Source organism: Neltuma alba, unplaced genomic scaffold (assembly GCF_004799145.2).
Source record: "Neltuma alba isolate B1F8T4 unplaced genomic scaffold, ASM479914v2 tig00012971_pilon, whole genome shotgun sequence".
NCBI lineage: Eukaryota > Viridiplantae > Streptophyta > Magnoliopsida > Fabales > Fabaceae > Neltuma > Neltuma alba.
This window is the reverse complement of record NW_021637330.1, coordinates 255,345-281,840: the sequence shown is the minus strand read 5'-3', so window position 1 is coordinate 281,840 and position 26,496 is coordinate 255,345. Positions and strand designations below refer to the sequence as shown.

Sequence of the window (26,496 nt, the reverse complement as noted above, 5' to 3'; positions counted from 1 at the left end):
TTTAGTAGTTATTTTTCTTCTCTAAAACTTGATTGTAATTACCCTTTATATTTATGATACAATTGAAATACTTTTAGAAAAACGTTGGCAAAACTTTTAAAAGAAACGTTATGTAAAATAAAAATTAAAAAAGACGAGAATTAGTAGTGCTACCTCCGGTCCTTAATATAAGATTCTGTTTGATTTTTATTTTGATTCTAAATATAAGATTTCAATCCACTTTGTCTCATATATTTATGCATTTTTTTTTCTAAAAGAGTCCTTTTAATAATTATAGTCCTAACTAATATAGTTGATTGGTAAGGATATTTTAGGAAAGACAACATCTATTTATTACAAATAACTAACTTAACTTTTTTTTAATCTCTTTAAATTAGTTAATTGAGTTTTATAATTACGACGGATGTAGTATTATATATCGGCCAAAGGAATGTTTAGTGACGGCTGATTGGCATTGCACTGTTCAATCCCCTGTTTCCGCAGTCCCAATCCCGCTGTCCTAATCACACAATCCGTTCCCCTCCTTCTCGATTCAGCTGTGTGACCGAGAGCCTCATCTCTCTGTACAAGGAATCTTCAAGCCGATCCTGTTCATTTCGTTCGTCCAAGTCGAAGTAGCCCACAGAACTCCCATCTTCATACTCAAAGATCGAGGTCCAGTAATGTCAACTCCTTGGCTGCGAATCTCACTTGCTACCACACAAGCTCGACGCCTATAGGAACAAATTCTGAATCTCTCTCTTATTGTGGGTCACGGCTATGCACAGACAGAAAGCCATCTCCGTTCAGTTTTTGCAGCCTCTGTCCTCAGTTGCATGTTCATCTCCGCTATTTAACTCTCTTCAAAAGTCACGCCCTTTGACTTGGTACACTTACTCTCTTATCAATGCTTCTGGTTGTTTCTCATTTCTCTTGTTATTTTCTCTCATTATTGATTCATGAAATGGGCAATCAACCAGACCTTTTGCTAGTGGGTGGTTTAAGCTGGCCAGTGTGTGAGGCCTGACGGATTTGCTGATGCTTAAGTTTGGTCATAATTTTTTTTCATTTGTTTATTTTCCTTCTATTACCTCATTGGGAGCTCCATTGAGCCACTGAATGTGAAGCGGGTTGGGTTATTGTTGGGTTTAATCGAAAAGGCCAAATTGAAGTGAAAAGGGGTCATATTATGTTGATGATGGTTTGGTAACATTGAATTCTGGGATTTCTGTAGGCATTACGGCACTGGTATGTTGGTATGTTAATAAGATGACACCGATCGTTTCTCCAATAATAATTATTACATTGGTGTGTTTAGTAGGAAATGACATGTCTTCTGTTTCAAATAGACTTTGCAATAATAATTTTGGTGGAAATATGCAATGCTACTGTCTCTCATATGTTGCTTTGATGGCTTTATGTGGAACCGAGACAACTTTACTATCCCGCAATAGTATGTTATTATTCTAGGTTGGGATTAGCTCAGAAATCAAATAGTCTAAGAATGAGTTTGGTTGTGAATTGGGCGTGAACTCGTTTAAAACTTGATCATAAACATGTAAGTATATTATATGGAGTCATTTAATGAACTCCATTTGCGTCCAGATTTCTCAATAAAGTTAAGAGTTGCTTTTGGTTCTTTTCACTTAATTGTGCAGCATGGTGATCTGTTTTTCCTTTGAGTTACAAGATGGATCCGTTTTAATGATTTGGGGATTCTTTTGTTGTTTTTGTAATGATATAGGTAAAGCGACTGTGATGAGAGCATTCCTTTTGCTGCCTTCTGTAGTTATGTTATTTGCTATTAGCTGATCTGAAGTTTAATTTTTCTTTTTTACTTGATGCTTAGGTTAATTGATTAATTGATGAACCACGCCAATCATTATAGTCTTCCTGAGCTATCTATTGATAGATGGTAGTTGGTACGACAATGGATGCTGTAAAAAGGGCTTGGTGAAGTATAAAACAGTCCTCAGGGTTTACTCCTGTAGGCAATTTGCTTTGCTGATCATTCTGATTCCTAAATCGGAACTTAGAAGATTTAGAAGATTGACTGGCTTATTGCTAATCCTTTTAAACTCTGCTCAGCTCTCTTCTCTCATATAAGCGTTCCTTGCTGATGAAGTGATACCTGGTTTTGCTGTAGCCCAGAGGACCCCTGATTCAGCAAAGTAACCCCTCCCTCTTTTGGAGGGAAGACAAAAACAGGAATGCACAACGCATATTTTAGCTCCACCATATATGCTATTCGGAGTAAAAGTTCCTTCTCTTTATCATTCAATGATTACCCAAACGTGTCATGTGAAAGATTTGACAGAGTCCCATCATGCCGCCCCTCATGCTGTGGTTGTTGTCATGGCTGTGCACTCTCCACCTGTAGAGTATCCTTAAACCCTAGTCTTCTATTTGGGTTGAGACAATCCACTTTGCTTCAATTGTCAGCATCTAGAAGGTTGATTTTGGATGGAAGAGACCGATATTTCTCCCAGCTAGCAGCGTATGGTCTCAATAGAGATTGCTATGAGCTTGATTGCTCGTTCAGTGAGAGAAGTGTTCCTAACAGAAGTAAGAGGAGAATAAATCAAAGGTTTTTTTGCTCAGTTTCGGAGGAAGAGAGTGGAACTAACCATTCTTTTGGTTCTGACGATGCTGAATCAGTTATCAGCTTATTGAGTGAGGAGGCAGATGGGAATTTTACTTGTTTTAGAGCAAAGAATGTTTCGTCATCCAAGAACTTGGATATGGAGAAGAAGAGGAAAAATTGGAGGAGAGAGAGAAATCAGAATTCAGGTAAGAAAGAAGTAAAGAAAGGAAATCTGAAGCATCTAGAGACCTTGACAAGAGACTTGAGGAAAGAGGATGAAAAGCTCAATGAAGAAAAGAAAGCTGTTGCAAAAGGTGGACACCATGGGAAACGAAGAGATGTTTCTAGTTGCTCATCTTATTACTCCTTTTCATCTTTAGGAGATATGGTTAGCGACCTGGAAGTTGAAGATAAGCATGGGAAATTTTTGGAAGAATTATCAGTGGAGGAGGACAAAACAAGTCATATGGAGGAACAGGTGAAGGAAGAATTCAACAGGCTAAGAAATGACTCAGAGAAGCTGGAAGAAATTTCAAACCAGGAAAGAACTGCATATCATGCTGATATTGATTGCAGTCTAAGAAAGAAGTCTGAGAAGAAGCTGACGGAGGTAACTACAGAAGAAAAGTTAGGGAAAGAACCCCAAGACATACATCCAAGATTGTCTGGGAGGCATGAATCTGGTTATGGAAAAGCCTCCACATCTCACAAACAATTTGAAAGCGAGGATGACACTTCATCTCTGATTAGAAATTCACTTAAGAAAGCAAGAGAGGACCAGATTCAAATTTCAAACCGAAGAAAGTATCAATCTACAGAAATACAAGAGTCTGATGGTTATGAAGCCGAACTGAAAAACACATTTGGTGGCAGGGAAGGGAACCTAGAGATATCAGGAACACTGTTCCGGGAAAAAAATTATGGACAAAAAAGTTTTGTTGATTCTAGCACTAGAAAGGATGTGTTGAGTAAGAATAATCAGAAGAACTTTGAAAAGTCAATAATTGAAGGTTCAGAGGTGGGGTCAAATACTAGGATGAAGAACCTTGAAGAGGACAAAACTTCAGTTCGAAGTTCAGTTGGGAATATGGAGGAGCATCACTACCAAAAAGGGGACAGGGTCATTACGCAAATTGAAGGGAGAAGAAAATTTCAACTATCTGAATTATCACAAGTCCAGGAGACTAATGTTGAAACTGCCTCCACAGTAAAGTCTAGTAATATAATAAAGAACCAGAAAGATAATTTAAAGTTGTATTCACATGTAAAAGGGGTACGACATGGAACAGATATGAAGGCACCTCAAAGTAGGAAACAATCTGAACTTGTACACTCCGTTTCAAAAGGTCATGCCAGCAATGAAAAGCTGGTTTCAAGATCTCAGGGAGTTTCTGATGAGATGAGGTTGTTCAAAGATAGTAGCTTGACATCAATTAACGCAAGAGACACAAGAGAAAGTTATTGCCAAACGGATGAAAGAATTACGCTGATCAAATCAAGCAATGAGGCCCAGCAACCTACAAACCAATCTATCTTAGATGAAAATATCTCAAAAGAGGCTCAGAGCTCTCGAGAATCATTGAACTTAGTTTCTGAGGGTAGAAAGCAATATGTTATATTGGCAGAAGGTGGTGAAAGTAGTTCAGATGCAATGTTCGTTCCTTCCTCATCTAAATTGATGAGAAGAGGCTCAACCCGTGATGAACTAGACCCTGGAACTTCAATCCCAGAGGTCCGCCCCAACACTTCAGAAAGTGTCTCATCGGCCTTGTATACCAATTCAGGAGGAAGAAGTCCAGCTTTGCAATATGAACTATGTTCTACAGATGGAAGTAGTCAGGTTTATAGTGATGCTTTAAATATTTTAGCCCCTGAGGATGCTCTAGCTTCAGCTGATCGCTTAGAGAAATCATCCAAACAGTTTGTGGATGAGTTTGTTCAGAAGGCCAGGCATGAGGTTGTGCCTGAAACGCAAGAAATGGAAATTACTGGAACCAAATTGTCCACTGAAGATGAGAAGAATCAGTTTTACTGTGGAAGGCAACAGAATACTCAAAAAGTTTCTAAGTCAAGGGAGCGTGATTCGAGTCATTCCTCTGGTTTCTCTGGGGCAAAAGGACCTTCTGATGAAATGTGGGATGAGCCAGAATCATCCATTAAACAAAGTCCACCAGCTGAAGAAGCAGAGGCCAGTCTTGTGAGAGAGAACTCAATTGTCAAGAGAACAGGTAGGACCCTATGGGGAATCATTGCAGATGTTGTTCGACTACGGTGGCATTCACGTGCTGATGACTCCACTTCAGCCTCAAAATCAGGTGAAAGAGACTCATCAAACAAGTCTGACAATGACACATGGTTTTCTGGCCAGGAGCCTGAAGAAGCTGGCAAAAGTAAAGTAATAAAGGAAAGAACAAGTGTGCGAATACAAGCTACAACTCCTGACCAATTACAACCTCAAAAATCTCATACACAAAATGAGGGAGATGTATTTGACACTATGAAGTTGACTGACAAAGGAGAACATCTTGAGGCTGGCACGTCATTTTCTCCTAATGAATTGGGAAGTGGATCAACATCTATGGGCATCTCCTCTGCTACTGGAGAGGGAAACGCTAGTTGGACTGAAGATGGAAAAGATTTCCGAGTCAGTACATCTGGTGCTGGAACCATGGAATTATCAATACCTTTACCTGCTAGGCCACCTTTGGTAGAAGAAATTGTAGATACTGGTGGAACTGAGTCACTGGGACGAATGGAGGATCCCGTTGCTCCGAAACAGACTGAAATATCTGTCATGGGAAGAAGGGATGCAGAGCTGAAGCAAAGGAAGCTTCAACGGAACAAGCAAGTCATAAGGGACAGGTTTGATGAGTGGGAAGAAGCTTATAAACTTGAACTTGAGCAACGAAGGATGGATGAGGTATTTATGAGGGAAGCACTTCTGGAAGCCAAGAAAGCTGCTGATACATGGGAGGTGCCTGTTGGCGCTGTACTTGTGCGGGATGGGAAGATTATTGCCCGGGGATGCAACTTGTATGTATTATGCAACTTCCTTATCTTTTGCAATTTCCTTATCATTGTTATTTATATAAATATATTTGTTTCAGGGTGGAGGAGTTACGAGACTCTACAGCCCACGCAGAAATGATTTGTATACGGGAAGCTTCAAATCTTCTGCGGACATGGAGACTTGCGGTAAGTTTCCATTGCTAAAGTACTGTAGATATTTCAACAAAATTTCAACATTTGTTATGTATTCCCCCTCCATTGGTTTTAGTCTTGGATTACTAACTTAACCTGTGATGATATCTGTGCGCTAAAATCTTAAATCCTCCCGCATTGGATTGATCCCACCATCCTTTTATGGACAATATAAGTAAAAATGCTGTATTTTTAGACTGCGGATACCTATTATCTGCTAATAATGGCAAATGTTACTTAGCACATTAGGTGCTTAGACTTGCTGTAGGAACACTACTGATAGTGGCAATGGGAAAGCAATTATATCTTTACTAATTTTGTAGATTTTGTTGAAGTCTATTTAGATATCTACAACAGAAGATTATCGAAGGAATCCATCCTTGGAACATGTAGTAGCAGTATATGTATATGTCTAAATCATTATTCTTGAATTCATTTTAACTTTGAGATTAGATTAATATAATATAGATAAACTCAATCCTAATTACAGAATTAGTTCGTGAACTTTGAATCATAAGTGCCTTGAACTTTGGACTAAAATGAGAACGTTAAATTTCGGTTAAAATTAATTATGAGAAGGCGTATTTTGTTGATTGTGAAGGCTGTGCTTGGCTTAGACCGACGTTTGAACCTTCAATAGCTTTCCTTCTTGTTAGAAAATGTTAACTTGGATTGAAGGTTTTATTTTAGTTCAAGGTTTAGGGGAGGCGTATGGTTGGTTACATTGTATAGTTCATGTACTGATTTTGTAATTAGGATGTTCAGAGGGTCAAGTGTAGTTTTCCCTAGATAATATTTTAAAATTACATTGGGATAAAATTTTCATGCTAAATGCAATGGCAAAGTTTGAGTTACCCAAAGGACAACATAGTCATCTGGTCCATTTGAAGCAATGGTTGATGTGAACTATTTATTGTACTTGATGCATTCTGCTATTAGGATAGGGTGGTTATTATCTATATTATAAGTTAAATATAGAGTATGCTAAAGGAAATAAACTTTCTTCAATGATAGGTTGTATGGTTGTAGGCTATATTGATAGGCTCTCAATAAGCCATAATTACCTAGGCTTATCCCTTTTGTATATATACCCTCTTCTCAGATTAAATATAATATGCATTTGAGTCATTTATTTCTACTCTTCACATGAATATATGATGGTTAACCAATTTATCTGCTTGCAGGGCACTACACTTTATGTCACACTTGAACCCTGTCCTATGTGTGCTGGTGCCATTCTTCAGGCAAGAATAGAGACTCTTGTATGGGGAGCTCCCAATAAGCTTCTTGGGTCTGATGGTAGCTGGGTTAGGTATGCTAAGCACGTACCTTCTTTTTGTATTCTTTGTGTTGTTGCAAGGGTTATGAGAGTTTTTATAGTTCATCTGTACTTGCCACTCTTTACCAGTACAACATTACAAAACTTTTTACGCTTGTTTGATTTCCATATTATGCACGGTTATGTTGATTTTTTTTTTTTTTTGGGACCAAGATGCTTATGTTGATTATACCTATGAAGGTTGCTAAATTTTTGGGTGCACTAAATACATTCACTGTTTTGGGATGCTGAATCCCTTCATATGTTATGCACCAGCGAGTGATGATAGAACTGTATGGAACTTAACAGCTTCACCTGAAAAATATGCTCTATAGATGGCATTCTGTGTATACACCCGTTGTCAAAATACTTGGTTCTTGAACCGGCCTGCCTATATTTACTCTTTCCACACAACCAGATAACCCAGTTTGGCCCTTTTTGTCGTTGTCTTACTCCTTATCATCCTTGGCTCAGTTGTATGCGTTGAATAGAACGTACAAGTTTTCTATTAAACTGTATTTACTATCTTATTTTGGGAGTTGGGATGTTAGATTCACTTATATATTAACAAGTTTCTAGAATAGGCAGATAGAACATGAAAGTTTGAGCCAAAGATACGTTGTGTAGATGATTTCTCTAGATACAAACCCGCTGTCAAGATACTTTGCCTTGTTGCATTCGTGCCAATTTGCTCTTTTATTAGAACCATTTTGTATTGCATGTCATAAAATAATGCTTCAAAATTCAAGTATGGGTTAAGCATCAAAGGTACCATATTTTCACTGGTGGGACGTGCAATTGAAACTCTTCTACTTTTTGCAGACTTTTTCCTGATGGGGGAGAAAATAGATCAGAAACAAAAGAAAAGCCAGCTGCCCCAGTTCATCCTTTCCATCCAAAAATGAACATAAGAAGGGGAGTGTTGGCCTCAGAATGTGCTGAAGTGATGCAACAATTCTTTCAGCTGAGAAGGAAAAAGAAGAAAGAACCATCGCCATCTCAACCAAGCCAAACTTCTCACCATCATCCATCCAAACTTCTCCAAAAAATGCATAACATTTTCCACATGATGTTTTGTTTGTAAGATCAGACATGAGAAGAGATCTTAGTGAAAAGTGATGCGTACATGATCTCATTAATTATGGTTTTTGTAATTTCAATTACAGGAAGAAGATTCTGGAACTGTGTAGAAACGTTCGAGAGTTGATGATACTTTATACTCACGTTAGTGTCTTAGAACTCCAGAGATTAACGGAATGATAAAAACAGAGTACTGACAGATAGGTCAAATGTAGAAATGGTTGGTGAGATAGTGTTTTCAATAAATGCAATTCCATTTTTCTTAGTCATCCTACATTTCCTTCTTCTCTTTTCAATCTTCACCCAACGTTTTACCTTCTTAACAACAACAACATAATAATAATCAAAAGCATGTTTGCGTAAAACACAAAGGAGCATGAAAGACATTTAAACAAAGCCTTGGTCATCAGAAACAAGGGCGGTTAGGTGTGGGTACCAATTTCGACACTTAATGATTTTAATATCACTTCAGACCTAAAGGAAAAAAAGAAGAAGAAAAATGACATTTGTATGATACTTTAAGGTATCATTTTATTCTACTTGCATGCTCCTAAAAGTATAAAACTGATGCAGCATGCCTCTAACAAGCCTGAAAAATTAAGATAAATAAATAATGTTGTTCAAATTACAAACTCAGTTATATTCAATTCTTAAAGTTTGAAAGTTTGCCAACAAAGCACACAGGGAAAATGACAGTGAGGTTCTGAGTGATTGAATTGCTAATAGTTAAGTCTCGATATGCTTTTTTAAAAATGAATTGTAAATATACAATTAAGATTTTTGTTTACAACCGTGTGAATTGATATCTATCACTGATTTTTTGTTTTTTTGGCAACCTAACTATCATCAGTATGTTCATTTATCAACTTTTTACTAATATAAGATTGGAAGGCGAATTGGTTAATTTAGAAAAAAAAATTATTGTTGGAACAATATTTTTGTTCATCTTAGAATGAGACAGTTGATGGTAGCGAAGTCCATTTTCAAGCTTCATTATGAGATGATTAGCAGAAATGTCAAATGTCACTGCTCCATGAAGGCTACATCTCTCCTTCCGCCAGCAAATGACCCTCACAACAAGTCACAACCTTCTAAGCTATTCCCTTTTTCTTCTTCGAACTCCATAAATAACTAACAACCCCTCTACCTGTTTCCACCATCATCTTCCTCCTCCTCCTCCAACAATGGCTGCTTCTGCAACCCTCTCAGTTGTATTGGCCCTAGCTTGCCTTTCCTTCACATTACCTTCCCTCAATGCTCAATCACCAGCTGCTTCCCCTTCTTCACCTACATTGCCTACTACTCAACCTCCTGCAGCTGCAGCAACTCCTCCTACTACCGCTACACCACCACCAGTGGTGGCCTCTCAGCCCCCGGCAACTCCTCCTCCGGTGACATCACCGGCTCCCAAGGCGACTGCTCCGGCTTTACCACCGCAGACTCCACCTCCTACAACCCCACCACCAGCAACCCCACCACCTCAGACTCCACCCCCCACAACCCCACCACCAGCAACCCCACCACCCGTCTCTGCTCCTACAGTGCCTCCACCAGCTCCAGCTTCACCCCCACCACCAACGGTGGCCCCTACGCCGGCGCAGACACCTCCTCCGGCTCCTGTTCCGGTTAAGGCACCAGCTCCGGCCCCATCACAGCCTCCACCAATGCCAGCCCCAACACCAGTGATAGAGACACCAGCACCTGCTCCGTCTAAACACAAGAGAAGAAGACATAGGCACAAGCACAGACATCAAGCTCCGGCTCCGGCACCAGCAGTTGCTCAAAGCCCGCCGGCCCCACCTACCAAGGCAACAACAGAGGATACACAAATTACACCGGCTCCATCCCCTAATCTAGATCTGGTAAAGTCTTTGATCAGTTAAACATTTCTTAAAGTCAAACTAGTCCCTGTCCATCGCTTGTTTTCTTTATTGTTCTTGAAAATTAACTGCATTTTCCATGTTTTGTTTCACAGAATGGTGCATCTTCGTACCTGCATGAGGGAAGAAAGTGGGCCATGTCTGGATTTGCTGTTGCCATTTTGATAGGCATTCTGATATAGTGAAAATGGGATTCGCTTACAGAAAGTTGTTTGGTTTTCAAAGTGATGAATCATTTTCTTATGTATAGGAATGAATAATGAGCTATTACACCTATTTGGCATTCTTTCTTTTTCTATTATTGTATGCATTTGTAACTTGGGTTGCATATTTTAATGAAATACGATTTTTTGAATCAGTCAATAGAACAAAATCATGCAGAAACAGAGTTCATAATGAACAAATCAAACTTGATCTCACATTCTGTGAACCAACATGTTATATTTCTTTACATGAAAATCAAGAGAGTATCTACTTGTCCATAAGTGAATTTACAAGTTTTGATATGTATTTTAACAACTAACAATAACAAAATAATCAATATGATTGGAAAGCTGGGCCTAATGAATATAAGTGACTTAGACTTTTGTCCTTTCATTTTATATTAAATCAAAACCCAGAGTGTCTGTTTTTTTTTTTTCTTTCATATTTGTTGATGCGAATTTAAAGGGAAGGATAAAATTGTTGTGTTTTCTAAACTGTCGAGATTAACTGATAATTATCCTACAAAAATTAAAATAGAGGAAATTATTGAACCAATCTGTATATTAATTTTCCCTTTCATTTGGTTTAGTTGAGTTTTGACTATAAGTTGATCAATTGATGATTAGTTAAAATCTTATGGGTTTATATTGGAAAAGTGAATTAAAACAACTATTGAATAATAATATATTTATTTATTTAAAACTTTGAAGAAAAGTCTTCACTTATTTTTTTCATGAATAATATAGACAAGGACACAAGTTCTATTGTTTTGTCTTTTATCACACATTGTTCATGAATTGTAAGCAAAGACATGTACTTTGTTGCTTAGCTTCTAAGCTTTTCTTTTCTCTTTATCATATCTCTTTATATTGTATTATTCAATTCGTCTTCTCTTTCCCTTTCTCATGGAATGTATAGATTATCTCAATAACAATGAGTCATCAATAAAATTATAAGAAGTGAAAAGAGTCACAAATGATTAATAGTGTGATTTTTCATCTTAAGCTCCATTAAAAACATGGACCTACTCGATATTTAAGCAAAGTTGACTATATCGAATATACAGGTAAATATGTATAATCAACCTCCTTTTATGATAATGGTGGGTTACGCTTAAATTAAATTAAATTATAAAAATGGTACTACTTCCAATTCTAAATATAGAAGCTAAACAAAAAATTTACTTTGGTCTTTAAGTATAAAATATTAATCTGTTTGGTTTTCTAAATTTGTAACTTATTCTCTAAAGTATTCTTAATAACTACATATAGTAAAAAGCTTTTCATCAAAAGGTAGTTACATTGCATGTTATTAGAAAGGGTATTTTTCAAAAACCAATACAAATTTGTTACCAATAACTACCTTACCTAATTTTTTAAATTTCTATAAATTAATTATCTAACTCTTATGTTAAGGACGAGAAAGAGTATTCTATAAGGATATTGGATTTACTTTAAGAGAACCAAATTGGCAATTTTGTCCTTGAGACTTTGCCACTAGAATTTTTTTTTTTTTTGTGTGAATACTATATATGGTTCTGATTTGAATGTTATGTCTTTGAAAAGACTGTGTCGTATTTTTGAGTTCAAAATATATCATCATATTCTGCCGCTTGTCATTCTTAACTCATTTACCTGGAAAAAAGTGCAAATTTGGGAAAATAAAAGAGTGGAAGAAAGCAGTAAGAGGAAATAAGAGGAACTGCACTTTCTCAGAAATTTTCTATTCATCAATGTCCTAGAAAAATTGTGTGTACAATTGGAGAATTTCTTAGGTACTAGTACTGCTAACTGACTGTACAACGAGTCAATAAAAACTCAATCACGTGGGCGTTTCAGATGGTTTTTTTTTTTTTTGGGGGGGGGGGGTTCACTGATACACCTGCTTTAGTGAATTTTTATTGGCTCCTTGCACCACCTGATTATGTTCCTCATGAATCCTAAGAATGATGATATTGACAAATCTGCCGGCGCCGGGGAGAACAAAATAATCCAGCAAGCTGATCTGAATCACATCAACTTGAAGAATGAGGACAACTACTCTCTGTGCTGCTAGAAGAAGGAACCTCTGATCTGTACTGAATGAATGGAATCAGGTTCTTCAACACCACATATATGACAATTTGCTTTGTTATTGCTATCATTATCATCATTATTACTATTAGTCTTCCTCATCCACTTCATGAAATGGAAGCGGCACTGTCTTCACTGCTCTAAACTTGCCAGCATTGTTCAGGTGCTCATTCTCCAACCTGAACCATTCAGAGTTTTGTTTTTTTCACTTATTAGACCAAACTTGACATGATTGAATGTCACGGAGAAAATTTCAGATAAGCCAGAATCGTTGGTAGTGTATAAACAAATGAAGCTTACCTGTAGAAATTCCATAGCCCTCGTCTGATGACCTCAAGAGATGCTAAAAAGAAGCTGGTTACTCGATAATCCACGTTCTCAAAACTTGAATGGACCACAGTTTGTAGCCAAGCAAGCCTCAGAATAAGGTTTAATCCCTGCATAAATTCCCACCAAAGATTTTCCATGGTTATGATCAGACTTGGGAGAGCCCATGATTGTGACATGAAAAGAAATCATAAGCTGTTGTTTCCCATAATGTCTAAGACAACATCAAATTCTCTGCTGGTATCTTATCTCTTCCTTGCACTACTTTAGGAATCTCACTTTTAACTAGTATAATGGCTTCATCATCAGCATTTACTATCTTTATTAGAATATGTTTATTCCCCGCTATATGGCATTTTTATCTTTAACTTCTGTTGTCTTGGACCAGTCCAGAGTTTCTAATTTGGATTGAGCAAAACGGAGACAGAAAGAAGGAAATGTTCAATTTCCTTTCTTTCCATTCTGCATTATCCTCAATCCAAATACACCTTAAGATAGGTAACTTCTGGTCAAAATTGTAAGCTAAGACAAATCAGACTCATGGATTCTTTTAGTTAATTTTGACTCTAATTCGAATTTGAACTCAGACCCCTCGGCCCCGGGCTCTTTTAGTATAGTAAGAGAGGGGTCTGATATGTACCATGGATAAGTAGTAAATGAATTTTCGTCGAAGCATTAGTTCATTCCTTAGCCAAGGATTCTTGGAGTTCAATTGGAGCAAACCCCAGTCCTTTACAAAGTCCCAATACAATTGGTACACAGTCGCTGCACTTGATATGATCACAACAAGACATAGCCATCCAACAGTTCTATCCTTCTCATAAGCAACTTTAGCACCAGCTGCCAACATAGCTGATACATATTTCCCTAAATTCACTAGGTGGCTTGTCTGTCCTTCATCAAACCATCTCCTAGCACACTACAAAAAAAAAAAAAAAAGCCAATAAATCAGTTTTATTGGATTTGGATTCAAATGAACTAAGCACAAGTTTAGTATGTTTATGTTCGATGAATACCATCTAGATAAAGAAGAACTTAAATGCTCTACCTGCATAGCCCTCCAATAATAGGGTAGGAATGAAACTGCATAAGCAAGATCTCTGTAGTGTTTAGCCCTCATGCAGTAGCCATAGTCCTGGGTTTTGTAGCTCCCAGTCATATAGTAACATGCTACATACTCAAGGTTCCTAAGCATTGGAACCTGTACAGGAAAAGGAAAAATTATTAGACAAGCTTTAATTGATTTCTTCCCACTAAAAGAAAATTAAATAGACTTCTGTTGTATTATCCAAAAAAAAACAAAAAACAAAAGCAAAGCTACCTGACTACAGAGTTGGTCAGCCATGAAAAAATCCAGCATCACAACCTGGAGAGACAGTACAGAAGGAGATAAGGCTGTGTTCGACATAATACGTGTTAAGGAATGATATGACTGTGTTTTATGCAATATTATGATAGTCTAAAAACTAATGAGTACATAAAAGAATGAAGTAGCGTATAGTCAACAAATCCCACTTTATGAAACACATTTTGACGAGTCTTATGTCGGATCATTATAAGTCAACTGATATCATATTTATACCTAACAAATAAAAACATTATACCTTGTAAAGTGGTGACAAAACAATGTTCCTTATCACACAAAGGAAACAGTAACGGCTTGAGCGGTAGATAATATTGAAGGGGCAAACTAGTATTAGTAAGAAGACCTGCAGAGTTATTCAACACATTAAAATCTTAATCCATTCAAGAAAAATATGCCAAGTAAAATTTGGCAAAGAAATTACCAGTAAAAGTAGGCCAGGAATGGCTTGAACTTGGGCATAAGAATAGCCTTTTGTGAGCAGAGTCAGATGAAGAAACATGACTCCAACCACAGCAGTCATAGCCGTAGTACAAATCAAAAATACATCTCTATACTTAAGTTCCTTTGTAGGGGACAGCTCAAAAATGAAGCTGTAGTTTATACGAGTCTTTCTCCAAGCAAAAATGTTGCAGCCATACAGGAAAAAGTGCAGGAACATAAGGCTGAACATACTGCAAAAAAGAAACACCAAGTTAAGCTGTTTCCTTAAGATTATATGTAATACAGTCAAAGATCTAAATAACATAAATGAATTTCATGGCTAAGAATAGGTTTTGCTTACCTAAGCACAGGGTAGACAGTTTCCATATAGACTGAAGTTTGTTGCTGTCTTCGGTACAGTCCAGTTATATGAGCCATTACCACATATCCACCAAAAAGTGCCAACAGGCATCCAGCAAATAAACCTGATTATGTTTGAAAAATACAGTAAATTACATGTCAATAATATATAAATCAACTTGATATGCACTTTTTTGGTTCATTTCAGTCCTCTAAACACAACATTGTTAAGCTGACTGGTCAACAGAGATTAGTTACTTGATTTAAAGTAAAGCTGATAAGATTGCTAAATGTTTACTTGACCCTAAAAGTAGCATTTATTGGCTTTAACTTTTACACAAGATTTGATGATATTTGATTGGCTATAATTTATCACTATAGCTGCAACAAAAGGAGGCGTCAGTGGAAGCCATTTAGAGAGTTTGAAATCCTTCACTGTATCTTTTGATGGGCCTTTTAGTTCATTCTTTGTACGGTCATAGTGGCTCAAACACTTAGCAGAAGAAGATGGGACCTGTATTTTCCATTCACTTTTAACTTGACGAGGCTTTTGTGAACCTAGTGCCTTAATGGGTCCATTTTGTGTTTCCTTTAAACACTAATGCTCACAAAGCAAACAAAAACAACCCTTAAAAGCTCTCTCCACCAAAATGATTGATCACCAGAAGACAAAAATAGAAAAGTTAGAGGAAAAAAACACCAGATTAAATTATTTTGCTGATCTCTTTTTTTCTTTTGTTCATTATATCTTTTCTAGTATGAAATATCGTTAGGCACGTCAACACAATTTGTGATTTCCAAATAAGCCAGACAACAGAAAAAGAATTTGGCTCACCAATGAAGAAAGTCACAGCATGAGATTCTTTACGCTGTATTGGTCTAAGGCATTTCATGGCCTTCCTTCGATCATCTTGGGCAAAGTTTTTCACAAACAAATCCTCAACTTCGTCGGCCAACTTCATCACCTGTCATTTCTGATACTAATAAGAAAATATAATTGGCTCAAAACTTGAACAAGTGACAGACAAGCAAATCCAAGGCCATCTTGTGGTGCAGACATGAATCATAGGAACATTGGCCACTTGACGTTGTCGGTTAACTTTCAGGATAACTAGTGGCCAACAACATCCTGATTCTTGTCACAATACAGCTTAGTAAGATACAAAATTTTTCATCAAAATTTGGTCCCATGATGTAAGTTAAATATTTATGGAAAACTCGTCAATGGTGCAGCGTTAAGTCATGAGTGTTTGATCTTCAAATAGAGCGTGAGATAATGAGCAAGGGATTAAATTGAAAATCTTGACGACCTATGAGAGATGAAATTAAAAATGCTTTGATTTACCTTGTCTGAGCTGTTGAAATACGAACTCTCAACCACCTTGAGGTAAATGGGCAGAATTTCTTTTTCAGTGACCTGAAAGATTTAAAAATAATAATAAAGTTCGTCAATCAATCATATAAACCAAACTTAAAATACTTGAACTTGAACTTTGAGGCCTGAAATTCACATACCTTGTCAAACTTCTTCAGAATCTTAATAAATGCGAGCATGTTCAGGTTCCTGAAAATCAAAATTATGGGGAAAAAACATAAGATTTTCCCTCTTAACAGGTATTTTCATTAAACAAATATGTCTCTATCAGGCCAATGAAGCTAGTTAGGCACTATACCTATAAACTTTGAGGTATCCTAGGCCTTTGTAGAGTTCCATGAGACCTCTTTTGATCATTTTTTCTGCACGATGCAACTTTGTTTTGTTGAGATGAAGCTTATTACTTCCATCTGGACCACATTTCCTTGATGACTGGTTCGGAAAATCTTCTCGTACGAGGTAACTAATAGCAGACAAGGTACGAGAAGGTGTGGTCAAAGGAATGTTTATCCTCACATTTTTACCTTGGCTGCTAACCATACGGCCAGACAGTGTCCTCAGCTTCCCATCTTCTTTCCTCATCAGAACTGATTTTTTTCCCTCATCCCCAGATCGTGGGGAATCTGTAAACAGCATGTCGTTTTTCTCTGAATCATCGGCAAAATTGTCCTGCATTTCCTCTTGCTCTGCTCGGCTTCTAACAGAGTCCTCTTCTGTTCTCAAGAAACAGAGCGTCAGACGATGTACTATCCTAAACATTAATATTTCTGGAATTGTTTGACAAGAAATGTTTTTTTCCCATATTTTTCCTTGAGCGAATTCAATATTAACCGATCAAGTAAATCACCCATGGGAAAATAATTCAGAAATTATTCATCTATGATGCATGTTACACATACAAATGCATATAGGTCCACAAATGAAAACAGAGAATGTGACATCTCAATTTCATTTGATTAGCTATAAGAAAATAGCTTACAAAAATAAGAGAAGTTCTATCATGTAGTTACCGGAAGAGAATGTGCATGATATTGACTGGTCTTCCTTGGAGCCTTGTGATGAACCTGCTTTCTCGTTGAACTCAGATTTTAGCTCAAGAAGAATTTCCATTTGCTTCTTCAACGACTCTGCTCTGTCCATGAACTCTTCCTCCTTTTTCCTGTAAAACTTATTCACCTTGTTTAGCTGTTGGTCTAGACATGCAAAGAATTCTTTAGTAGCATCAGTATCAGCAAATTGCTCAAGCAGTTCTGTCTCATACATGTCTCCCTTACAAGCTGAGCCAGCAAGTTTACTATGAACCTGTCAAAGAAGACCACAAGAAGTTCCATCATGACTCTATCTACAGAACTCATAGTTGAACAGAATCAATCATGTTCTAGGAAAAAAACTGCAGTACATGAATTGGTCCATGGTGTCTATTATGTTGATGGTGGCCAAATAAAGAGCAGTTTTTTAGTGATGAAAAGAGGGAAGTTTGGTGCTTGTTGGGTGTATTATTGGTATCGTCATTAAGGAGGTGAATTTTCTTGAGGTCCTTCTTGAGTTGCCAGTAATCAACAAAGGCATCTTTCCATTCTGGAATGAGCTGACCCTCAAACTGCCTTGAGAACTTCACCATCTTCTCAGTTTTTTCTTCAGAAAGACTTGGTGACGGTTGTATCTCTGAGAAGAGTGTGTTTCCTTGTGGTGATTGTTCAATGGAAGGCCAAGCTAACACTATTTATGGAGCAAGAAAAAAGGCATTTGGTACTGATTCTCTGGAGCACATTCTAAAATATCCTCAGAAGCACTTGCACCATCATCATCCTCTGTGCTTCTCTCCACTTGGGAATTTTGGAAAGGTAAGTGGTGGTGGCTTAGCTAGGTTCGCCGGAAAAGTAACCAACGGTCCGCCACTGCCACTGCCGGATTATGATTACTTCTCGGCCAACACAATTGTCATGAAGATTTTGAAGTGGTGGTGAATTTAAAGTGGATCGCTGTGGGGACAAGTGGTGCTGTTTGAAATGCATGTAGAGAAAGGGCCTTTACTAGCAGTAAGAGCATGCTTTGTCAATTTCCCATCTTATAATTTACAAGCAAAGACCATTTTGAGGACAAGTGGGATTGATGGAAAATGAACAGCATTTTTGCTAAGATGATTTCTTAATGTGAGTGACCTATAAGTTTTGAGAGTTTTGATCACTTGTGTAAAGTGAATTTTATTGGCTTAATCATCTGCTACCACACAAAAGCTTGCTCTAATTAGACCAGCCTGATTTCCACTAATTCAGGATAACTAAAAAAGCTTCAATTATTTTTCATACTCTCCACTCTCCCTAATCAATAATCCCTCCTCCTCTCTATGCATCATAAAAGCAGAGTCTATTCAACATGTTATCATTCATCTCGGCTTGACCTTAACATAAATCTAAATCAGTCGATCATACTATATGCCTTGTGTTTGTTATGAAACTGGAGAAATCTTAACCGATGCTAAAAGGGTAATTTGTAATTTTTAACTTTTTGGTACACATTTAAATCCTCTTTTGCAATCCAAAACAAAGAAAGATCTGTTTTTGAGGATTTAGATGCAATCCCTTCCTGGGAGTACTTTTTACAAGTCCAGAAGTATGCAGAACTATTTTTTTTTTTTTAAAAAAAGAAAAGTTACAGAGTTCTTTAAATCAATTGGATAGAGAAAAGCTAAGCAAACCCAATTTTGTATCTGGTTAGATGGTTATTTTATGCTTGAGAATTTGAGAATATCATAGGTATAGATAGACTAAGGAAACAGCAATATATTAAGGGAGATGTTGGCATAGAATTTTTGTAGCTTGGGAGTTGGGAAAGAGTGAATTGGGCAGGCAAACGATAGCTAGCGCTATGCCATTACCAACCAAAATTTAGTACGCTGATTTAATGTGAGAAGAATATAAACGGTGTGCATAAAAAACTGAAAAGAAAAATGAGGTTAGGACTTAGGAAAACAAGTACAAAATGGAATGAGGAGATGAGATTTATAGTTGTTGGTCTCATCTTATCTGAATTAGTACTTATATTACTGAAGGAGCTTCCATGCTTTTTATTCCTTTGTGCTAAGCTCACTCTCTCTATTATATTGCTGCCCTTGATGTGACTTCTCATATTGTACTCTTAAGTAAGAGGCTTAGTGATTTTATTTTAAATAAGTTCTTGATTTTGAGTTTCGTAAATTTATATATATGATTTTGAATCCAAATTAACTAATACTACTACCAAATACCACAATATAATTTTAAGAAAAGAATACTTCAAAATTTTCCTTGTATATGCATAGACGCAAAATAGGGATGAATTTTTCCATGAAGAAATGCCTATCATGCATATAAAACTCTGGATAACTCTAAGGTCCGTTTGATATGAAGCATTGAAATGAGGGATAGGAATTATGATTGCAATTGAAAAATTCATTAAAAAGGCATTTAGCATAAATAATTGCTTGTTATATGGAATTAAGCAAACTGATGGAAGTAGGATTGGGGAATACCACTTCTCCCAATGGTATTCCTTAATCCTATATACATAGGTTTGTCTAATCCTATGTAACAAACAATCTCTCATGCTAAACACTATTTTCTCAATTTTAATTCCAATCTCTATTCTTTATTTTTTAATGCTTCATACCAAATAGTATCTAAAGGGATTTAAACTCAGTATCATCTTTTGATACGAGTCAAATTCTCCTCATAAAAGTACCACAAACTTTCTTAATTAACCTTTTATGCGAGTAGAAAGGTGCACACTTTCAACACTAATTACATATGATAACCGGTCTAGAAAGTGAAGAAGACTCTCTTTTTTTTTTTTGGTTTCCCTTGACATGTTCTACACCAACTAAATACAACTAGTGTAAAAAGAGAAAAATCTTTTTTCTACTACAACTATAAAATCAGGGTAGAAATCCTCATCTAACTATCATAAAAAGATCTTTTCTAAATTAGTAATTCATCCTCTCTCACACATAAGGGGGAGAGACGGAGAGAGACAAAAGGGTGTAGGGTGGGAGGGGCCATATCTTTACAATTTTGTAGCTAGACATGGATTGCAACATATCACCATTAACAATTGTGGAGAACTGACAGCGCCACTTGATGTCTGTCTCATGGATACGCTGTTTCATATTTTTCTTCTCTCTCTCTCTCTCACATCTGAATATATTCATATTCTCTCAGTACATACCTAACAAATTAATTTCTGGATTAGGTGGCTAGCTATATAGAAAAACACTTCAACTAGCACGCACCATAATATATATACATATAACGAAAAATATAAAAAAGGAACTCGTGCGTGGGGCATATATAATCCACCCACTTGAAGGTCTATATATTCTTCCCTATCTATGACGCAGGCACACCCCTTTGTCCTCTCTGCCTCTGCCATATATATAAGTTATATATTCTTAATTATCTGCTTATTATGGTGTCTAATCATTGCTTATTTATCATTTAAAATCATGGATTAATTATTGAAGTTAATCTCAGAAAAATAAGCCAGTGAAGAGATCCAAGATTCTGATAATGAGAGGCATCCAGCAGTGTGCATTATATTCAACTGCGTTTGAGAATTTTGCTTATGTACACGTATAGTTTAGGGCAACTTAAAATGAAATTCTTGCTAAATAATGTTTAGTATATGTGTTTTTCTTCTCGTAATATAATTGCAATGATAAAGGAAGCTAGAACATGAATATTTTATTTTCTTTGAAAGAACCAATGATAATTGGTTTAAATGATCCGACATTTGATGGTGTTCTTAAACAATTATCTTAAATTTAAGTCTGGCGAATGAAATTCAGTCCAAAAACAAAAGTCTTGTGAATGCAAAAAACTTTTCATTTCATTGAAAAGGTTATCACACCCTTGATTTTATGATATCTAACACAGATTATCTAATGTGATTTTGAAAAAAATAGAACATTATATTATTCAAGTCTCAAATAAAGATATAAGAGAACATGGATATTTGCTTTATTTTCATCAAACAAATATATAGGTCTGAGATTGTGAGATCAAACTCTTATGAATAGGTGCAAGATTTGTAACTAAAAAAAAAAAAAGGATCAACATTATATTTATATGGTTAATTTAATTAGTCGGTATTTTTATGAAAATATTATATTTGAATTTTGTGATTGGAAAACATTGTTTATAGGAGAACTTTATGCATGTGCAGTTTGACGTGTACCCAGACTTACATGTGTGGTTCTCGCTAGTTCAAATAAGTGAAACACCTAATCTTTCTATATATGTACGGTTAACTTTTTTTCCTTTCTAATTTTCCTTTGATCATTTTAGGCAAGATTACTGATTTAAGTCTTATATAGATAGAAAATGCTATGGCTAAGAGATCTTTACACCTCAATGTCGTTTGACTAAATTTAACTTGACTTGGATTAGTCTGAATCTAATATGACTTTTTAAAAAATTACTCTATCCTGTTTACAATAATACATTTTGCATATTTAAGAAATATCTTTTCATTTTTACCCATGTATTTGTTAATATGAACTAATTAAGCAATTATTCTTCTGATTTTATTTGTAAGGCACTTCCAATATACTTCATCAAAAAAAAAAACCTTAAAAATTATTAAATTAATAACTTTTTTGTTTTACCCCTATTTATGTCTTATACTTTAATGACTTGTTTTTGCGTGAAGATTATAATTGTACGTTTATATGAAAAACTTAATGATATGACTTATAAATGATAGGACAAGAAAAAACATTATCAGCTTCATAAATAGAACCAGAGGAGTGTACATGAACAAATGAGTATTAGTGGTAAATAATGACAAAATTAAAAAATGTCCTATATTATACTCGTTATATTAAGGACCGGAGGTAGTATCGCAAGGTAAAAGGAGTAGATGATGATGACACATACTGGAAGTGTCTTATATTGCAAATCAAAGGAAGCAGATGTGGTGATGATGATGATACATGTTAGAAGTATCTTAGATTGTGAAGCGAATGGAAGAGGTGATGGTGGTGATGATGATAAAGATTTAAGAGAGAGAAAAAGGAAGGGTCACGAAATGTAAGGCTTTGGGGATGTGGAGCCAAGCCAATGAGACAGAAAGAAAATGATGATCTGATTAGGAAAGCATATACATCAAAACACAACATGGTGCGCCCATGCAGAAGCGACCCAACCCACCAGCATCTGTGTTTGTGTGTGTTTCTGTTTGATTCTCATTATTATTTACATTATCATCTCCCATTACTGCTTCGTTTCTTTACAAACACATAGCCAGGCCTTCTGGTTAGTTAGCTAGCTAGGTTTGATATATATGTGTGTGTGTGTCCCACTTTGTTTCGACTTTCCACAACGTGGCTCGTCTATGTATCTCTCACTAACTCCTCTTCTTCAGATATACTCTTTGCTTTCTCTTTCTTGGGGTTTTTTTTTTTTTTTTTACTTTTGTAATTTCCAATGAGTCTCTTTGATGTATTTTTATATATGCATCAAATAATATACTCCTCCGGTCCTTAATATAAGGCCTATTTAACTAATTTTATTATATTAAAGAAGCTAGGTAGGTTAGTTAATTATATAAAACATGACATGTTTTTTTTAAAACACCATAATCATCTTCCTTAATATCCTCTCCCTCTTCTGTTTGATTATAATTGAGGGAGTATTCATAAGAATAATTTAGAAACAATTAATAAATATGAGAAATATGTCTTATATTTAGGACTGAAATCAACTCAACAATTAGGTCTTATATTAAGGACCAAAGGAGTAATATCTTTCAAACGATTTACATATGGGGCTTATGTATGTGACATGAATATATACCACATTACTAACTTAACTACAATAATTTATTGAAGATTTTCTATAGCCATAAACATTTGCAATTATGTAAATGGGATTGTTATCCTCATCAAGAATTAACCCATTCATATCCTTTCTATTGCACACGTGATCAGATACAACATATAGAACTGGACTTGCATTGCTTAATAAATTAAACTATATATATATATATATATATATATAGTTAGTGTAAATACTAACATAATAGGAACTATCATCACATGCACATGTTAAATAGAAGTCTAGAAGTAGAGGGGAGCCATAGAAATCTTGGGGATCCTACATATATTTATATATATATAAAAGATTTTTTATGTCAAGGCTAAATCGATTAAAAACGAACCAGAAAGTGTGACTAGTAACAGTTTTGTAAATAAATATCACAATCGTCCCAGTTCTATCATAGGTGTTATTTACAACCTCAAGATGTCATGTTTAAGTGTCTATAATATAACTCTTTTCACTATGATCAATGCTTATTTGTTTATCCTTTTAAATTTTTTAATACCACACATCAATTGCTATTTTTTTCACTATATATACTCTCATTCATATTCAATATTAGTTTAATGTTGACTAGGATCTCTTTTACACAATTCAATATTAAACTTACAAATTAAACTTGTAACCAAATAAAAGAGAGAGAAGGCAATAATTTCAGCTCGGGTCAATTTTATTTAGGTTCATTATTAACTCAAAACCAAACCGAATGCAATGGATCAAATAATCTTATAAAAAAAAACTGACTAACCAAACGAAATTTATATTTTTGTGTTGGGAGGGAGGCATGCAGATTTCAACTCACTCATAAACCCAATGATTACATTTCAAGGTTGATCCGAAAAATATACTTAATAGAATTTTCATGCTTATCCTATTTATATATATATATGCTCATATACAAATATACTGTAGAATTTTTCATAATACTTCACTAGAATTTTTCATGCTCATCCTATTTATATATATATATATATCTATATATATGCTCAGATACAAAGATACTGAAGAATTTTTCATAATACTTCAACATATGATCAATGAGCATATACAGTTAATATGCGATCCTGCAGAATTTAATATGGATGAAATTAAATATTTATAATACGTCAAAAGAGCTTAGATCGAATAAATGAAAATTAGTTCTTTTTCTTTAATTTCTCCTTTGCCTTTAAACTTGATATTGACAAATGCTTGTCGTCCTAGCATTTACATGAAATATTCCTTCTTAAGCCACCTAGAAAATTTAGTAAAGAAAGAATATATATGCAGAGAGAGGGAGATAGAGAGGGAAGAATATTATATAAACATAGGTATAAGTACACCTTTCATTCTTTAATTTTACAGAAGATTTCATTTTGGTCATTTAATTTTGTAATAGCAATTTACTTACTTAGGATAGCTACTGCAGCACCACAGTTCAACAGCTCGGGAAATACCTCTCACGCACCACGGTCTGTCTTTTTAGGGTGTATTTGGATTGACGTTGGGTAAAACTGACTTCTAATCTAACTGACTTTTCTAACTGAAGTTAGAGTAAAAGTCAGTTAGTATAATGTGATTTATGTTTGGATAGGTGCTCATAAAAAGTCAGTTGAAAAAGTTAAAAGTTGTTTGGATGATTAATAAAAAAATAAGTTTAGATGTAAAATGACTGAAAAGGACATGAACTTTATTGAATATTAATGTTTTATATTATATGATATTAGTATGATAATTGTTAAAAGATAATTAAAATTATAATTGTAAAATAAAAATATTTGTTGCTGAGAAAATTTTGAACATACATAGAATATAATTAAATACATATAATTAATTTGAGAAGATTAAGAAATTTAAATAAAATATTTTGAAATATTTATATTTATTTTTCTTTAAATTAATTTGCTTGACTTATAAACTAATATGTAGTCTAATAATACATATAAGTATTTTTAAGAAATCATGTAATATAAAATATAATTAAATAATTTATTTAGCTTTTTAAATTTCTTAAATTAATCTATTGAATCTTATATAAAAGCATTTTCTCTCTGGGGCAAAAAAGTAAAAACATTTTGTTATTCACCCATGTGGACCCCATTAATTGCATTGCAGAAGGCAAAAGTCACTTTCGGGAGCATTGGAAAAAAAGTCAATTCATAGCATAAGTTCATTTGCACTCAACAACAATCCAAACAACATGTTTACTTCAACAAAGCTTCAAACCGCCGTTTCACATGTTCCCAGGTACTTTTTCTCCTCCAAACGGTGATCCAAACATACCCTTAGTCCTTTGGTTCTAATGTCCTTAACGAAAAAAAGTTGATATTATAATTTTAAATGTTGAAAGATATTCTCAAATATTGATATATTAAGTTTAATTTTTAAAATAATAAAAAATTATATAAAAAATTATCATTTAAGACTAACAGTATTAGAATTTGAAAACTGAAAAATTACTTTTAAAATTAAGAAATTTATCTAAAAATTTAATATTATAGGACTAAAAATATACTTTTACTATAGACAATAGACAGATATATATATATATATATGGAGGGTTAATTGCTTAAAAGCGTTGGGCACTCAAAAGTTTTTTTTTTAATACAAATTTGTTTTGAAAGTTTAAAATCTTAGAGATTTTGTCCCGTACGGCTAAAAATGATAAGATCATCATTGTCACTATTTTAATAGAAAGGGACAAAACTGCTACGATTTTAAATTTCAAGAACAAATCCGTACCCAAAACAAATTATGAGTGCCCAGTGCTCCTCATTGAAAGCTTTCAGGATAAATTTACATCTGAAACCTGTATATATATAATTAACTTCTACAGAATAATTTCCGTGCTTGCATGAGCTAGAGCTCGTCATCTCAAGTAGCGGGTAAATCTACATAGAAAATTCTCTTTTCTTTTCGTTCATTTTTTTTTCCCTGGGAATACTGGCTTAATCAGTCCAAACAGAGCATGCCAAGCATCGTAAAAAATTCTCAGAATAAGATTCTCAGTGGAACATGGTTCAATAAGTCATAAAAAGAAAATCCCAGGAAAAAAAGATATGATATGAAATTAAATACGAATATCCCATTTTAGTACTAAAAATAATTCCCCACGCAGCACGCTGTCTCCTTTTGACATGGCTAAATATATATGCACGAGAATTTAATCAAGTACTTGTCATTTCACTATTCTCCTCGCACACATGCAGGCAGGTGATTCAGTACTTAGGGCATATACTGTACTACAAAAAGACTCTAAAGTAAGTGTGTCTCAAAATTCGTAAAAACCCTAGAAAATATATAGCCACATTAGATTACTAAAATTATATGGCAAAAGTATATGCTCTGTCCTTTGCATATTTAGACACTGTGTTATAATACTTTTCTAGTGTTTGAAATTAGTTAGGTCAGCCTCAGAGAGAGAGAGAGAGAGAGAGATTCTGATTCTTCTACAGAAATTGGCAGCCATTGAATTGCAGAGGGAATACATAAATAAT

General features: G+C 35.1%; 3 protein-coding genes across 4 annotated transcripts; 2 read left to right on the top strand and 1 right to left on the bottom strand.

Annotated features, from left to right (window-relative positions):
• Positions 1-488: 488 nt before the first annotated feature.
• On the top strand, positions 489-8,431 carry LOC114733153 (tRNA(adenine(34)) deaminase, chloroplastic). Of its 2 annotated transcripts, none has more exons than XM_028920557.1 (5): positions 489-866; positions 2,126-5,596; positions 5,671-5,758; positions 6,949-7,076; positions 7,905-8,431. In XM_028920557.1, the coding sequence occupies exons 2-5, from the start codon at positions 2,190-2,192 to the stop codon at positions 8,164-8,166; spliced, it is 3,885 nt and encodes a 1,294-aa protein (XP_028776390.1). In that variant the 5' UTR covers positions 489-866; positions 2,126-2,189; the 3' UTR covers positions 8,167-8,431. The 2 variants fall into 2 exon arrangements, with proteins under 2 accessions (XP_028776390.1, XP_028776389.1); XM_028920556.1 differs by having other exon boundaries at positions 1,829-5,596.
• An 879-nt stretch (positions 8,432-9,310) lies between these two features.
• Positions 9,311-10,405, top strand: LOC114733155 (lysine-rich arabinogalactan protein 19-like). Its single transcript, XM_028920558.1, has 2 exons — positions 9,311-10,024; positions 10,138-10,405. The coding sequence occupies exons 1-2, from the start codon at positions 9,347-9,349 to the stop codon at positions 10,222-10,224; spliced, it is 765 nt and encodes a 254-aa protein (XP_028776391.1). The 5' UTR covers positions 9,311-9,346; the 3' UTR covers positions 10,225-10,405.
• A 1,533-nt stretch (positions 10,406-11,938) lies between these two features.
• Positions 11,939-18,147, bottom strand: LOC114733138 (phosphate transporter PHO1 homolog 1). The gene is made up of 14 exons (XM_028920541.1): positions 17,566-18,147; positions 17,177-17,468; positions 16,465-16,879; positions 16,307-16,355; positions 16,137-16,208; positions 15,627-15,756; positions 14,793-14,916; positions 14,433-14,682; positions 14,250-14,354; positions 13,967-14,011; positions 13,694-13,846; positions 13,286-13,564; positions 12,619-12,755; positions 11,939-12,497 (listed from the first exon to the last, which is right to left on the bottom strand). The coding sequence occupies exons 1-14, from the start codon at positions 17,785-17,787 to the stop codon at positions 12,407-12,409; spliced, it is 2,364 nt and encodes a 787-aa protein (XP_028776374.1). The 5' UTR covers positions 17,788-18,147; the 3' UTR covers positions 11,939-12,406.
• Positions 18,148-26,496: the final 8,349 nt, after the last annotated feature.